Source organism: Triticum aestivum, chromosome 6D (assembly GCF_018294505.1).
Source record: "Triticum aestivum cultivar Chinese Spring chromosome 6D, IWGSC CS RefSeq v2.1, whole genome shotgun sequence".
Classification (NCBI taxonomy): Eukaryota; Viridiplantae; Streptophyta; class Magnoliopsida; order Poales; family Poaceae; genus Triticum; species Triticum aestivum.
Window position 1 is genome coordinate 429509255 of NC_057811.1, and position 16684 is coordinate 429525938.

The 16684-nt window shown below is 52.0% G+C and overlaps 2 protein-coding genes across 2 annotated transcripts; one reads left to right on the forward strand and one right to left on the reverse strand.

The window, feature by feature from the left end:
• The first annotated feature begins 4980 nt into the window (after positions 1-4980).
• Positions 4981-6708, forward strand: LOC123145585 (7-deoxyloganetin glucosyltransferase). The gene is made up of 2 exons (XM_044565046.1): positions 4981-5526; positions 5600-6708. The coding sequence occupies exons 1-2, from the start codon at positions 5037-5039 to the stop codon at positions 6547-6549; spliced, it is 1440 nt and encodes a 479-aa protein (XP_044420981.1). The 5' UTR covers positions 4981-5036; the 3' UTR covers positions 6550-6708.
• Positions 6709-6819: 111 nt separating this feature from the next.
• LOC123145586 (probable RNA-binding protein ARP1) lies at positions 6820-14735 on the reverse strand. The gene is made up of 8 exons (XM_044565047.1): positions 14265-14735; positions 13820-14173; positions 13579-13702; positions 11610-11715; positions 11426-11449; positions 8001-8034; positions 7359-7623; positions 6820-7203 (listed from the first exon to the last, which is right to left on the reverse strand). The coding sequence occupies exons 2-8, from the start codon at positions 14093-14095 to the stop codon at positions 7094-7096; spliced, it is 939 nt and encodes a 312-aa protein (XP_044420982.1). The 5' UTR covers positions 14096-14173; positions 14265-14735; the 3' UTR covers positions 6820-7093.
• Positions 14736-16684: the final 1949 nt, after the last annotated feature.

Genomic DNA, 16684 nt, shown 5'->3' on the forward strand with positions numbered 1-16684 from the left:
TCCGAGGAACAACATCCACGTACCAAGAAACGACCCTGGCATGAAACCCTAACCACCACAATGTGCAGCCGAAAATAACAACCAGGCGTGAGCCACGTATATGTGCACAACAGCAGGGAGATTGAAAGATCAAAAAAAGCAAGGAAGAACACACCTTTCCCATGGTGGCAACCGAGCAAATGGCAGACGGCGTGCGGGGTCAGATCCGGAACCAGAGGTGGAAGGCGAGGAGGAGCAGCGCCGAGGCGACGGCGGAGACGACGAGAAGCCGCGGCCGCGCTGACCCCCTGGGCCATGCCGCCCGCGCCGCGTGCCATATGCCGCCGCCTTTGCCTCGCCTCGCCATTCCTCCTTCCCTCCCGTGGGAACCGGGGCCGGGGCGGGGCGTTAGGGTTTTGGAGGCGCCAGATCGGAGGGGTGGAAGGAGGAGAACGCGAGGGGAGGAGGTCGGGCGGCGGCGGGGAAGGAGGCAGTGATGGCGGCGCTAGGGGCGAGAGGAGGAGAGGAAGGCGCGGGTGTGGGCGGTGCTAGGGGGAGAGGAAGAGGAGAGGGAGGCGGGGGTGCGGGAGGAGGAAGGCGGCGGCTAGGGCCCCACGGCGGAGTGGCTGCAATATGTACATGTAAGTGAAATTACTAAAATGCCATCGGTGGGGCATGGAAATTACACGCGGTGGCACGAGACGGGAGATCCGACGGCCGAAATACATTGCTTCATCGCCGGCTCTTGATCCGGCGGCCCAGATCTGTCCATCGCGAGATCCGACGGACGAAATCGCTTCAAGGAATCGATCAGACGGCCAGGAGGCCCAAATCGCTGAGAGAACTCAGGTTTCGCCTCCTCTCGTTTTTCTGGATGTTGTTGTTTGGCAGCGGTGTGTGCGTTGAGACATGCTGAGCCAAAACTTTGTTTGGCAGCCTGCATGTGTTTAGACATCCTGAACAAGTTCGAATTCCGAATAAATTTTTTGAATGATGAAGAAAATTGAAAAAACATGAACAAAAATTTAAACATATTTTGAAATTCTAAACTTATATTGAAGTTGTGAGCAAAATTTCAAATTCTAAACTTTTTTGTAAATTTGTGCTAGGGTACGGCTGTCCAGTCCGACGTGGCGGACGCACCCGGGCACCCCCATATCCGACCTACATTTGGGCTCGATATGGGGGTGTCGGTCAGCCCGGGCGTTTGACGCCCGTTTGAGAAGCCCATCTGGGTCGCTTTTTTGTGACCGGACACTGACCGGGCCGTCTGTCCGGACATTTGAGGTGGGTTTGGGGTGCCCAACTGTAGATGCTCTAAGCAGTCAATCAGTTGATCTATGCCGACCATTAGCCAGGTCGACGGTCGTCTGATCAGCTTCTTTGTAACCGTTGGATTGCGTCAACACAACTTCCTTCGTACGCCTCGCCATCTTCCTCATGCATCTCACCGCGTGTCTCCCCACATGCCCCCCACCCAAACTCGCCAAAGTAGACCCCTTGCAGCATCGGCATCGCCGCTTTTAGCTGAGGCGGCGACCCCCGTTGCAACACCGGTGGCTCTCTGTTCCGTGGCATCGGCCGGTTGCATCACTGGCAGCGTCATGCGGCGCCGACAGAGACCCCCTTGGAGCACCTTCGACCCCCTTTGCAACATGGCGATTGGCATGTTTCAACACCTTTGGCGTGTTTGTCGCATGCAGTGCCGAAGATGACAACCCTTGTCCAATGACGCTCTTGGAGCACGGCTCGACACCCTCGCAGTACTATGTCGGTCTCGTCGACTCGCAATAATGCTCACATGGTGCCTGTAGCATCGGGCGGCGATCATTGAAGCACCCTTGTAGCATCGTGCAACCGGCTCGCAACAACGAGTGATGTGTGGTGGCCCACTTGTCACACTCGACCAACACACAATGCAAGCTTCGAGAATGGCAGAGAGGAACAATGATTGTTGCAACCTTTGGCTTGTGACAACAATGCCACACACGACTGATAGTGTGGTTGGTTCCGAGTTTCAGAAATGGTGCAGGCAGCGAGGCAACATGGAGAGAGAGAGAGAGAGAGGAAGAGAGTGACGAGAGAGAGAGAGGGAAGGAGGAGAGAGAGACGAGGCTAGTGAGTGACGAGGAAATGGGTGAAAAAGATGCCCGAGAAGATTAAAAATTAAGACAAAAAATAGTTACAGGGAGCCGGGGAAAACGGTGTGCAGGACCACACGATGTCGCACGAGCGAGGGGACTGCTTTCTCCTTGCAATCAGTGGGCTACGTATAGTATTTTTCCTTCATATAATGATAGCACGTACAAGTCAATTATCTAGAAATGTTTCATCTTTCGGTAGATTTGACGGAGCCTATGGATTGCTCTTTCTTCTTCCTCCCCCAACTTGGCATGGTTCATCTTCTTCCTCCCTGCATCTTCTCCCACGGCGATGTCCTGGCGTACCGCGTCATCTTCGCCTCCAGTGATGTTCTAGTGTCCCAAGCTCGAGCTCGCTTGGCTATCCAATCCGAGCGGCAGCAAAAACGAAAAAGCCCCCACCCGGACTAGTCAACCCTCATCGCCGTCTTTGCCGACAAACTGTTTCGTCCCTTTCTCTGGCAAGGTCCTGGCTTGTCCTTACCGGGGATGCCACAGCGGTGTCATCCCTATATTCTGCTTTCGTATCTGCACCCAAATCGACTAAGCGCTTGGGACCTCCTACTTGATATACTCGGTGTCAAAATAAGAGCGTGACACACATGGTAGACAAAACTAGGCCGTCCCATTGGGTGGCACCGCAACGAGCGGATGTACATATCGCCAAATGTGCGTGCTTTTTCAAAATTTCTTTGGAATAAAAAAATACTTGTCTTCAAAAAATGTCAGGAACTTGGAAAAAATGTTTACCTTTTTAAAAAATTTGTCCAAAAGATTTTTTAAAAGGGACTAAAATTAGAAATACCAATCAAAATTTGAAATGATGAACATTTTTCAAAATTCCCAACAATTTTTGAATTTGTGAGGAAATTTTGAAATTCCGAACAATTGTGAAAACACAAAGTTTTCGAAAGGTGAATGCTTTTTAAAATTTGCGATTTTTTTGAAAAACAGGAGATTTTTTGAAAATTCAATTTTTTGGAAAAATAAAATTAAACTTGAAATATACAAAAATAAAACAAAAAAGTAATAAAACCTGTTCAGGTTCCTGAAACCGGTAAAAACCTGGGTTATAACCTTCCAAAGTTTCCCAAAACCTGTTGCATTGATTGGTTTGCTGTCTAAAATTGGCCGGCCCATGTCGGTCGCTGTTGTGCGAATCAACGACAACTTGACGCTTGCGTCAAATAGGGAATTCTTAAGCACTTCTCAATTTAATCAGGTGAATGAGAAATTTTAAACAGCGTAATGGGCCAGTTTTCAACTGACCGGGAACCATCTTTTATCAGAATGGGCCGAGGACATGTATGTTCGGCCGTCTTTATAGTGGGCAGATTTTTTTTTTTTTTGACTTGTGGGCTGATTCATTTCTTGCAAACTGGTTGTAGTATGCTTGTCTTTCTTCTACTCAGAGATGCAGACCATAATTCAACAATGTCCCGTCAATCTGCTGATGTTTTACGTGCCGTAAACATGTCGGAAAAGCGTCAGCAGATAATTGTTACACCTCGATCGGCTTGGCAGAGATCCCGATAAGGATGTGGCACCAGGGCACGAGGCAGTAGTTTTCACAAGATACGTGCATGTGTAAACAACGGCAGCGCTGAACCAGTACGAGGAGTGACCACTCCAACGAAGGCGATCGATCCTCCAATCCACATGCTACCAGGAAATAAGACAAGCATGCATGGTCGATCGATCCTCCAATCCACATGCTACCGGAAAAAAAAACGTTGCAATTGCTGTAAGCACGCAACGAACGCTTCGTCGCGGCTCTATCGCTGCGAGGGCGACGCGCGGAAGGAACGATAGAGAAATCAGCACATATATTGAGGAGATTGGCGTCAACCATACAATAAAAAGCCTTGGAGAAGCAAATGTATGACAGAGCTAATCATACAAGCAACACCTCGCCATACAATCAAGTTTATACACGGTACATCCCTTTGAATGTTTTTGCTTGACATTCCCTCTAAATTCACTAATAATTTTTTTTGCGGGAAAATTCACTAATAATTAAGCGGTGTATAAGACATAGTTTCAGTGACATTTTTGTACTTCGACTGTGACCATCACTTCTAGAGTTTTATTGTTTATATTAAAAGCCTAGGAACCAAATATATAAATCTTTGTCTCAAATTTTCCAGGGTTTTATGCCTATACTAGTGCATTTTCAGAGTCATTTATCAAAGCTAGTACATCTTAAGAGTTGTGTCATTGCCCAAAACATGCATCACTTATTTCTGAACCAGGACGTAACTTTCCATTATTATATAATCTCTCCTTTGTGCCGGTTCTTCCCACGTGTCTAGCTTAATGAGAAGATAAACCTGGTCCCGTAGGGACTTTTTTTTGTCAGGAACATAATTGGAAAGGTGAGTTTGTATATATGCTCCCCACGGATTATCTTTTTAGTTTTAGTCCAACTTATAAGTTTTCACATGGCCAGCAGATGGCATCCATTATCTGAATATCAAATGAAATTTATGCATGCTGGGGAATCATCTGAAATGGCAGACACATAGACAGCAACAACACAATCAAAAAGCAAATGGTAATTAGTTCCATCCAATCCAAGTGACAATACTGGCAAGGTATAGTACCTTCCAGCTTCCCTTTTCTTGATATAGTTCTTGGTGGCAATTGCATTATGCTGAATTAACCACACCCATGTCTTTATCTTCCAAGGGAATTATGCTTTTCAAATTTTGTTTGATGGGCGTATCAGGTTTGCATTTTAAAATGCGAGCATATGTATGCTCTTCAGTCCTCACGGAATACTATCTTTTATATTTGGCCAACTTATATGTTGACATATACTGTAAAATCAAGAACGGCTGTATATATATCACCCTCTTGTCCCGGCCGTTTGGTGCCACGACACATAAACCTTGTAGCCACCGGCGTCACCCAGCCATGAGCCGCCCGCACGCGGTGCTTATCCCGTACCCGGCGCAGGGCCACGTCACGCCGCTGCTGCACCTCGCCAAGGTGCTGCACTCCAGGGGATTCTACGTCACCTTCGTCAACTCGGAGTACAACCACCGCCGCCTGCTCCGGTCACGCGGCGAGGACTCGCTCGCCGGCCTCGACGACTTCCAGTTCGAGACCATCCCGGACGGGCTGCCGCCGATCGAGAACGAGGACGTCACGCAGGACGTCCCCGCGCTCTGCACGTCCTTTGCCACGCACGGCGCCGCGCTCTTCAGGGACCTCCTGGCGAGGGTCGACGACGGGAGGCCGCCGGTGAGCTGCGTGGTAACGGACGGGGTGATGAGCTTCGCGCTGGAGGTGGCCGGCGAGAGGGGCGTCCCGGCGTTGGTGTTCTGGACCACCAGCGCGTGTGGGTTCATGGGGTACCTCCACTTCTTCGAGCTCATCGAGAGAGGCTACGTGCCACTCAAAGGTACCACACTCACTACGTGCTCCATGGAGTTTGTGATCGGCTGCAAATTATAACTGCGCTGCACATGTCGTAGACGAGAGCTGTCTGACCAACGGATACCTCGACACGGCGCTCGATTGGGTGGCCGGGATGCCGGGCATAAGGCTGCGAGACTTCCCCAGCTTCGTCCGCACGACCGACCGGAACGACGTCATGCTCAACTTCGACGGCGGCGAGGCGCAGAACGCGCACCGCGCCCAGGGCATCATCCTCAACACGTTCGACGCGGTGGAGCAGGACGTCGTGGACGCGCTCCGCCGCATCTTCCCGCGCGTGTACACGGTCGGCCCGCTCCCGGCGTTCGCGGTCACCGCGGCGCGGGCGCGGCCGGAGCTGGACGCGATCGGCGGCAACCTCTGGAAGGAGGACGCGAGCTGCCTCCGGTGGCTGGACGACCGGCAGCCCGGCTCGGTCGTGTACGTCAACTTCGGCAGCATCACGGTCATGTCGCCGGCCCACCTCGCGGAGTTCGCTTGGGGCCTGGCGCGCTGCGGGCGCCCGTTCCTGTGGGTCATCAGGCCGGACCTCGTGGCCGGCGACAAGGCCGTGCTGCCGGAGGAGTTTCTCGCCGAGACGAAGGACCGAGGGATCTTCCTGAGCTGGTGCCCGCAGGAACAAGTCCTGGGGCATCCGGCGACCGGGCTGTTCCTGACGCACTCTGGGTGGAACTCGACGCTGGAGAGCATCTGCGCCGACGTGCCGATGGTCTGCTGGCCCTTCTTCGCGGAGCAGACGACCAACTGCCGGTACGCGTGCGCCGAGTGGGGCATCGGGCTGGAGATCGATAGCGACGTGAGGAGGGAGGAGGTGGCAAGGCTCGTGCTGGAGGCCACGGACGGCGAGAAAGGCAAGGACATGAGAGCGAAGGCGACGATGTGGAAGGAGAAGGCCGAGGCGGCGGCAGAGGCCGGCGGGACTTCGACTCTTGGCATCGACCGCCTCGTCGCATTCTTGCTTGGAGGGACCGATGATCCTAAAAGCTGAAAACGTTGTTGTCCTGTTGAATCAGCCCCCTGATCAGTGTGATGGGTATATGGGGTTGGAAACTACAGTATGATGTAACCATTTCCCCCTGTTTAAAACCGTTGTGCGTCCATATCAACAGTATGCAAGATAAACTATGCTTCTACAATGTTGTTTTCTCGGTGCTGTACGTATTTTCACCGGTCTTTCTGAAGAACATTTGTCTATCCTGTAACAGTAATAGTGTCGAGTGTCGCAGGAACAAAAGAACACCATTCATACTCGTAGACATAGAGAAGACGACTACCAGCAGAGCATGCCTCCGGGACTTATTCTGGCGAATTCCATTTTCTGGCGTGAAATTCAGTTTCGCAGTACAATGGGTTCACCAAATAAATGCAGTGCAGAAATAGGAAAAGAATCAGAAACAATGAAAGAACAAATATTTGGATGCTATTTTTTTTCCCAGTCAAGAAACGAGTATTTTGGTACTCCTTTGCGAACCACTAATAGTCCAGTCCAGATCGGCATCAAATCATTTTGGCGGAGTTTTCAGTTCAGCGAGTCAGTTGGAGGTGTTTTCCTCTGAATTTGATCTTTCAACAGGCGCTGACGCTTCTTGGTTATCTGTGTTTGTAGCCTCAGCCTCCGGTACTGTCTGAGTTGGTTGTGAGCCTGCAACATATAGCAGCAGAAAGCCATGAGTTTACTTCAAAGTTCGATCAAATAAGATGGGAACATAGTCGCTTATTCGACATATGAATAGCATGAGTATGACAACAGCAAAATGCTTATTTATTTTGGTGGTCTGAAAACTGAGGGTGACATACCGGATACATCATCAGACTGCCTTGAGATTGCACGAGGGGGCAACTGGAGTCTGAAATTAGGAGGGAGCGAAGGCGCTGCCTGGAAAGAACCCTCGGCCGGCTGCTGAAAGAACGGCGGCCGCGCAGCTTGCTGCTGCAATGGCGAGAAGCCGGCCCTTGGATTCTGGCCACTTGTCATGTACCCCATGTATGGGTATGGTGATGTTGAAGGGGATGTTTGGCCATACTGCTGAGAGTAGTTTTGCTGCATTTGATTGTAAAAGGCCTGCATAAAAAATTTCAGACATTGCATGAATTCAGTCAGTTCTAACATAAGTGGGTCTGTATTGTGCTAGTGTCTGACTTTGGTCGACAATTTGTGTCACTTGTGATTTGCTAATTCCATTGGAAATCCAATGCAGCTATCCACAAGATTCAATGTTGAAGATTGCTGGTATTCAAACTTTCAAAATTAAGGGGTGACTAAAAAAATCCTGATTTCAGATTATTTACACTCATACAGTGCAATTTCCCATACTTCTATATATATGTATGTTGGGCACTGCTGGTATTTTAAAGAGCTGATATACAAAGGAGCAGTCGCATGTGGTGGAATAAAACAAGAGAAATGACAAAATTGAAAGAGATGAATATAGTGCTTACCTGCTGGTATTGATAATCAGGTGGGTACCAGTACCTGCAAAAGTTTACATAACTTCATCAGCGCCTTACTAAAAAGATCGATATGGTCAAGCCAAGCACGAGCTCACTATTATCGATCAGAGACATATGTACCAACAACCATGGCTGTAAAGCTCAAACTTCTTATATCAGACACTAAGGTATGTGTCCAGCTAAAACTAGGACCATATCAAACGAACACTCCTTCCTCTTACTTCCATTTTTTGCAGTACAATACTGGTATTAGAGCAACTCCAATGGGGCGACCCATTTCGTCCGCCCGCGTCCGTTTGGGTCGGCGCGGACAAAAGTGGCGGCCCAACGCGCCGACCCAAACCCATTTCACGTCCGTGTCGCGTCCACGCCGACGCATTTGCGGCCCAAATTTGCGCCTGGAATGCGTCGGCGCGGACGCGAAGCGGACGCGCCGCGCGTCTCCTCGCCGTCCGCCGCGTCCCCACCTGGCGGCCACCCAACCGCCACCGGTCGTCTTATTTATGACGACCACCGACAGCGGGCCCACGCGTCAGCCAGTGCGCGCGTCCTTTTTTAACCACACGTGCGGCGGGGTCGGCCTCATGCCGATGCCGCTCATGGGGCGGGCCTTGACGCTCTCAAGGGTGGCGCAAAACTTGTTGCACTCTTGTTGGATCACCCTCCACCGCTTGAAAATGGAAACCCACCCGCGCGTGCTCACAAATTGGTAAGGTGGAAACTTCTTGCGCTCATGGAACTCTCGGTGCACACGAGTCCAAAAGGTCGAATGCTTTTGCTCGGCGCCTGTCTTCGGGTCTTGTCCAATGTCGCGCCAACACTCGCAAAGAAGCTTGTCTTCGGCCGCCGTGTACGCCTTCGTACGCTTGCTCTTGCGCTTGGGCTTAGGACCGGCGGCTTGGTTGGCGAGCTCGTCCTCGAACAAAGGCTCCACGTCGATGTCGCACTCGTCCTCTTCCTCTAGCCCGTATTCGTCCGGGAACTCGTGGTCGAGGGGGAAGCCGTCCAGGTCGACGCCGACCTGATCACGCATGAAGGCCGCCTGGTCCGGATCATAGCCAGCGGCCGGCGTGAACGCCCCGCGGCCGTCCTGGCTTTGTGTCTCATCGGGATCGTAGCCAGCGCCTGGCGCACCGCTCTCGAAGATGAGGTTTTGCATGAAGTCCTCATCGACGGCGGCCGGCATTCCCTCGAACAGGTTACGGGCGTCTGGGAGCCCGTCGGCCGGCGTCTGCCGCGCGCGTTTCCTCGTGCCGCCTGACGACGAGCCACCAACCACCGGGGTGGCGTTGAGGTCGATGGGCGCTGGCGCAGGCGTGGAAGGCGCAACCACGCTCACGTCGGGTGAGCACTCCCCGGAGAGGCGAGAGGCCTGCGGGTAGACGTGGAAGCCGGGGAGTGGGTTGCAAGCCGACGCGCGGGGTGACTCGGGCAGCACCATCCGAGGAAACGCCGACGAGCCGGTGCTGGCCGCGGCGACGGCGGCTTGGACGAGGCTGTGCTGGCTAGGGTTTACCCCTAGCATGTAGAGCGCCTCCCTCGTTGCCGCCGCGACGCGGGCATTGGTGAACTCCTGCTGCGCCGCGGCGGCGGCGGTGGCGGCGGCCTCATCCCTCGCGTCCGCGGCGTGCCTCCGGCCCTTCCTCTTGGCCGACTCCCTTGCCCGCTGTTCGGGCGTCAGCGCCTTCTTCGGCTTGGTCGCGGCGGCGGTCTTGCGCGGGGCACGAGGCTTGCCTTTCCCGGAGGGGGCGACGGCGCCGGACGAGGCGAGGCCGGCGGCGGCGTCGAGGTCGAGGTCAAGGTCGATGGCGTCGTCCATGGTTAGGGCGGGAGCGAGCGCGCGGACGGGACCGTTTTTGGGGAAAATGGTGGTGGCTGCCACCGACCGGCGGGCCCAGGGAGAAGAGTAGCCGCGCGCGCGTCCGTCTCGTGTCCGCGCCGACGCAAATCAGGCTCAAAATTGAGCCGGGAATGGGTCGCCCGCGAACGAAAAACGGACGCGCGTCCGTTTGGGCCGCCACTTTTGTCCGTGCCGACCCAATCGGACGCGGGCGGACGAAATGGGTCGCCCCATTGGAGTTGCTCTTAGCACTCCCGTTTTCATTAAAAAAAAGTGCTTGCTTGCAAGAATCTAAACACCACTGGTTGGCTAATCACAGGTCCAAGTAAAAAAATGGCCCAATAAAATAGCACTAAAGAAAAGGGATATGGCCATGCATATGTGAGTAGAAATGCAGAAACCTCATGCTATTTGTACTTTTTCCTTGCCACTCATCTACTTGTTCCGGGACAGACCGGTCAAGGAATCCTGCGCCAACGATCTGTACTGCAGGCTGCCCATTCCAATAAATTTCACATACGGGGTACGTCAACCGCAACCCAACAGCAGTGCTGCACCAAAAATATAGCCAAGTGGCACCAGGGATCTGGACGCAGGCACGCATTAAACTCTCGAGGCCTCTAAAACTCTCCCAGCAAAGCAAGCCAACGGAGCGCAGAGAGCGTTCGCAGGCAGGCATGGCCACACCCCATGCCCATGGTGGTCTAGACTAGGAGAAGTCAGCAGATGGTGAGACGGTGGGCCCCACCGGGGTTGAATGGCCGTCGCCGAGGCCACATTTATGAACGGGCCTCCCATGGGGGCCCAACGCGCGGGCCCGGCCGTGCTTCCTTGGTATCCGAAAACCCATCAGTCCAATCAAGGAAGCGGCAGCTGAAGCCGAAAGCTGCGGCGCGAAAGCAACCCGACCTGAGTGCTGACCTGACCTCGCTCGCTCCGAGCAGCAGCAGCGTCTAGTCAGTCAGTCGGGTTCGGTAACTGCCCCATCAGATACTACAATAAAGAGCAACTACCAACAACGCCTACGACTACGTAGTGTGTTCTTCTTCACTTCAGCTAACCGACCGGTCGTGGTCTAGGAGAGTAGGTGCCTATCACCCAGCCGTATCAAACTGTTTACCTCAGGATGAGCATATCTCTGCACCACAAAAATGAAACCAGGAACGTCTATGTTGCTTCTTCACTTCAGTTAACGGATCAGTCGTAGTCTACTGTCTAGGACTAGTTGCCCATTGTATTACACCACCATATCAGACGCCGAGACACAAACTAATTTACCTCAGGGTCAGCATTTTCTCTGAACCACGAAAAATACAACCACTGTGACGTGGGGCCGTCGCTACCAAACCATGCTTTGCACCCATCACTGTGTGAGTTATTTTTCAACTAGTGCTACCTTATTACGAAACTGGGACATTAACAACAGGTCTTGCACCTGCCCAAGTGAGGGTTCAGAACTTGCAGCGCACCCAGACCCCACGATGCGTAGTGTACGATGATGCATTGCGATTTTAAAGCGGAGCTGACAGTGATACATAGAGTAGACAGTAGTACATGGGGATATGGCACTCACCCGTACGGTGAAGGGTTGTAGAACGAAACTGCTACGTAGACGATGCATGTGTGCACGACACTAGGACGACGGGCAGTCCAGCCGCTGATATGCGCTGGATAGTATGCATGGACGGCTTGATATGTGCTGTCGTGCACGAGTCGTCCGCACGGCGTCGTGTGTATAGCAGCGCTGGTTGTAGAACATGGCGTGAGGCGGGGTGGGCATCTGCTGCTGCTGGTGGTGCATCCTGCCGCCCATGTATGGCTCTGGGCCCGAGTGCTGCTGATCCGGCCCGCGCGGGGCCCGCCCTGCAGAGGCACAAACAAATAATTTAGACATTTTTGTCTCAAATTTTTTTTTACACATTTTACACTATTCTTGGACTGCATTGTCTAAAAAAAAGAACTATTGTTGGGCTGCAGAGGAAGCAACTCACACCCAAACAAACAAACAAATAAATGTGCTGTGAAGAGGCAGCGGATCACGCATGTATTGCAGGCAGGACGGGACGGCAGGGGGGCCACGCGGCCAGGTGTTGCAAAACAGTTGGATGGATTATGCACCGGGAGGGAAAATACCATCTGCCCTACTACGTTGTGCCGGGACACACATGCATGGATGGATGGATGATTTCCTACGCTCCTGTATCTTTTCCTCAGGCTAATCAATTGCCTGGCTAAAACCTTTCGGTTTTTCATGAAAGAAAAACGATAGGGCGCCAGGTGTGCACCTCTGTCTGCATTTGGCCAATTCTTCACTTTCAAATAAAAGAATCTTCTCAAAAGAATAATAATAGAGGAATTGTGGAGATTTCTTTATGTACACATTGTAGATTAGAGCAGTGCCAAATAATGCAAGACTTTTCTTAGCTAGCTTGCACTACAACCTACGCCAGTCTGGTACTGGTGTGCTGTACTGCACTCTAACCATACATTTTTTTGAAAATACTATTAAAAAACAGCATGCAAACCCAGCTATTATTTCTGCGAGGGAAAAGTCAATTGTTATATCATGAAAGAAAAGAATGAGAAAAGTTCAGTGCAACACTGCCGTTCACCCAATCATTTGGAATTCAGAAAGAAAACTCCCAAATCAATATCATGAGAGACCAATTCAAGCAAACGCAGCGAGCTGAAGCAATCCAAGCAACATGCAGCATCTATACATATATATTCCCTCAGAGTCGTTGACAACCACCAAACTAAACCCTGTCAAAGGCAAGGTACGAGATTTGTATATGCAATGGAACTCTTTTCCGATGCCGTGCGCTGATCTTGACCAGAAAGGCAAAGCGGCCGGGTTCCTGATTCTCCCTCCAGCGATAGCTAACATGCACCACCCCCCTTTACACCGCATTCCCGCTGGAACGCTTCATCAAATCAAAGCCAATTCTTTCCCAATATGCAGCAACAGCAAAATGCTAGCTCAGACCCGTCCATCATAACCACCATTTGATGCTCCCCAAAAAAGATCAATCCGTAATGGGTTTCTATATCAATGTTTCTATACTTTAACCATGAAATTGGCATATGTTTGACTATGTCTAGAGAATTCTAGTTATATCTTCATTCAGGCACAAGACTGAAAACAGAAAATCACAGTCAAAATCTTCAACTGAAGAAGAAGAGCTATATATTTGTGGAGGCCGGGGTGGTAACTGATAAGTAGTCAAAATCAGTACTTCGATCCCCGCTTATCATGTCGCGGTTATTACTGCTAATTAGAGTACTGTATAGCAGTAACTGAATGCAGAGGCCAGGCTGGCGAAGCACGACCCAACCCAACCCAGCAGAGCACAGCCATGAGGCATGAGTGTGCATGTCTGACAGCCTGAGCATGCCGCCCCTCCCAATGCAGGCCAAAGTGCTCCAAGTCGTCGTCCTGCTTCGCCTCGGCTGGCGCCCCAGTCTTTTAAAGCTTTCAGCAGCTGTAGCCGGGCCCCGCCCATCCGCCCATTAACGCAATGTTAATGGATCATCTTATCCTAACGTGCTGGCTAACACGCAAGGAGAAGAAGGAGAAGGAAAGACGCGAGCCCTAATCAAGCTTATCCTGCTAATTACGTACGGCCGATCCCCGCTGATCATGTCGCGGTTATTACTGCCATGCACATGCGGGGGAGAAGAAAAAGGAAGGCATTTATTCGGTGTTTTTTTTTCACTGTTGCTCACCTCTCTGCGGCGACGGCCGCGGCGGGCCCATAGACGCAATGTTGCAGTTGGCGCGCCGGCCGGCGATCATCGGGTTCGGGTTCTGCACCGCCTGCTGCGCCGACTCCGGGTCCCGGAACGTCACCTGCACACACAGAGAAGAGAAGATGGGAACCCGCCCGATGAGGACAACGGACGGATCGCCGGCGATGGCGTATGTATCGGCGAGAGGGAGGGAGAGGGGGGAGGGAGGAGGACGTACGAATCCGTAGCCCTTGGATCGGCCCGTCTCGCGATCGGTGATGACGACCGCCTCGAGTATCTCGCCGTACTCCCGAAAGTGGTCGTGCAGCCCCGCGGACGGCGTCTCCCAGGCCAGCCCGCCAACGAACACCTTGGTCAGCGTGGTGTCGCCGAACCGCGACCGGTGGTACGGCACGCCGCCGCCTCCTCCTCCTCCACCTCCACCCGGCGCCTGGGTCGGCGACGAGGCGCCGCCAGCCGGGGACGACGACGATGCCGCCGCCGTCGCCGCCATCTCTTCCAACTGTAGCTTGCTAGGACGCAACCCGCGAACGCGCAGCCGAGTCGACCCTCGTTCCTCCGCTTCTCCTCGCTGTTTGGGTCTTGGGGAGGACCCAAATATTGCTGGGATCAAACTATTACACGGATAGCTGAGCTAACCTGGACTCTGCAGGAGACTTTACCCGATTGGTCCGTCCGCGGTCAGCCTAGCACTGGTTTTGGCCGGGCCGGTTTGGTCCGATCCGGAAGGCTCTCTTGCACAAACACCTCCCGGCTATCTCTCTTAATCGCTCGATCCGGGTGGAAAGCTGCTCTTCCATAACCCAGCCGCTGCGCCTCGGAAGAGATGGGGGAGGGGAAGGATATCACAACTGGGAGGGGAGGGAAGGGGGCGGCCGTGCGCTGGACGAGAGGGTTCCGGGGTGGGATGACAGCTGCATGACCCTTTTCTAGCCCTCGTTTCCAATGGCTCCCTCCTGGTTGTATTCCATTGCGTTCAAATTCAATTCTTTTTCTCGATAGAGAGATAGAGGCGCTGGAGTCGTATCATCATCGTAGCGCCAGCCACCTTCCCCCACTTGGGCGATTCGCGCTGCCCCGACCTGTCCCTCTCGCGCCTCTCGGCCGATCGATCGATCCAGGCAACAACGGAGTAGTACTACGCCTACTGATTAGCGCGCCAAGCGGCGGCACGTCTGCTGCTACGGGCGCGCGCGTGTGGTGCGCGAGCTAGGTGCACCACCTCTTGGGTTGCGGTTGCTTGCGGGCTTGCTTCTCTCCTCCGGCTTGCCCGCGTCGGACACGCCACTTTTATTTTCGCCTCGTGCGGAAAGGCCCCACACGCTAGCGCCATCGGACGGTACTGCGGCGAGATTGGCCGGGGGGAGGAACCAACGCCGACCGTGCGTGCCTACTTAGCTGTACTACTAGCTACGCATTGGTTTGCTATAATGGGAGTCTAGCTGATTAAACACTAGTAATAAAAGCGCGGTGATGTATACGGAATATGTACTCGGGGTTACGTATACGCGTACGTGTACCGGTCGTCATTTGTTGGCTATATGTATATGATAATTAGTGGGAAGGGAATTTGTGTGGAAAGAGCAACCAGGAGCGAGCTGTCGTGGATATCACTAGGGGGGTTGTCCATGCATCGTTGGCGACTCTTCTGGCGTTGACCGTGGAGATGGTCGTTTCTCTCCGGCTGGCAGGGCGGGGAGGAAGGTACGTCGTTAGTTAGTCGTTATTATCCACGAGACGAGATTAGCAGCGAGCCATCGGGGCGATGTCAGTGGCGCTTCCGTCCGCTGCGCTAGCTGGTGCATTGCTGCCGTGGACGCCATTAAGAGATTATCAAGGGGCGTTCGCCTTGGCCTCTCGGCCAAACCTTGATCCACTGTGGCTGCTCTAAGACAAATGTGTAAAATTCCTACTTCTATACTACTCCCTTCGTCCCGTGATGTAAAGATGTTTTTACAAGCTTAGTCTTATATTATTGGATGGAGGAAGTAGTACTAGTTTGTATGTCGGTTTGTGAGGAAAATGTCCTAATAGGATCAGTGAAATCCCATTTGAGAGCTTATGCAAAGGTTTTTGGTTTGAATAAAAAAAAGTTCTTGGTTCGGTATATATATTCCAGCTGAGAGCTTATGAAATTCCACCTGCAATCTCTTCACACTTGTTCTATGCCACATCACTAAAAAATTCCTATGCAGCAATTATTACCACAACTATTGAAGATGCTCTAGACGGCCAAAGTACCTCCTCAGGGTCGTTCTACAAAAAAAAAAGTTGCACAGAAATATTGTAGTCAACGTTAGGTGTTGCACATTTCTGGACACTTCGCCGCATAATTTTGAAACAAGTATCTAGACAGCATATGAAAAATCCAGGCCCAAAAAGAATTTCTAGTGGCAAATCGCCAAGAATCTTTGAGTCGGGAGTAGCCCCTTGAGGCTACACCATCTTGTTCTTCTTTATAAGTGTTTCTCAACATTCTTTCTTTATATGTGAATGACAAAATGCATGCTGTTTCCACGAATAAAAATATATCCAATAAACGGGCATTCGGTACATAGTCTTTTAGCAACCTAATGCTCCATTGTCGTCATATGGGACTAGGTGATTGGCAGTAGGAGAAAGAAGAGGGAAGAACATGGAAATAGCAAAGAAGGAGAAATGAAGAATAAGAGGGAGGAAAATAATTGATTGGCGACGACAATGACGAAAACAATGACTAGGGATGAGTGCCCCATCGAGATTAAGTGGCACGGCGAGGCATTAGGAAGTTGACTTGACGTTATCAAAGGCGACTAGAGTTGGCGGTGGCATCTAGTCCATAACAACATCTGTTGGGGGAGGAAGCTTGTCGAATGGGAGATACAAACTAGATAAATAATAAGTGAAGGGGGTGTGGCGAGGAGGGGAGGAGTCGAACTATGTAGAGAAAAAAAGGAGAGGATGCGGAGTCACAAGATGATAGGAAAGAAGGGATCAGTTGTGTCACGGTTGGGAGAAGGTACACTCATGTACGGCTAAAGCATGGATCCATCCTAGCATTGTCCATTTTAAACACATATAACCAGTGGCGGAGCCAGAAAAT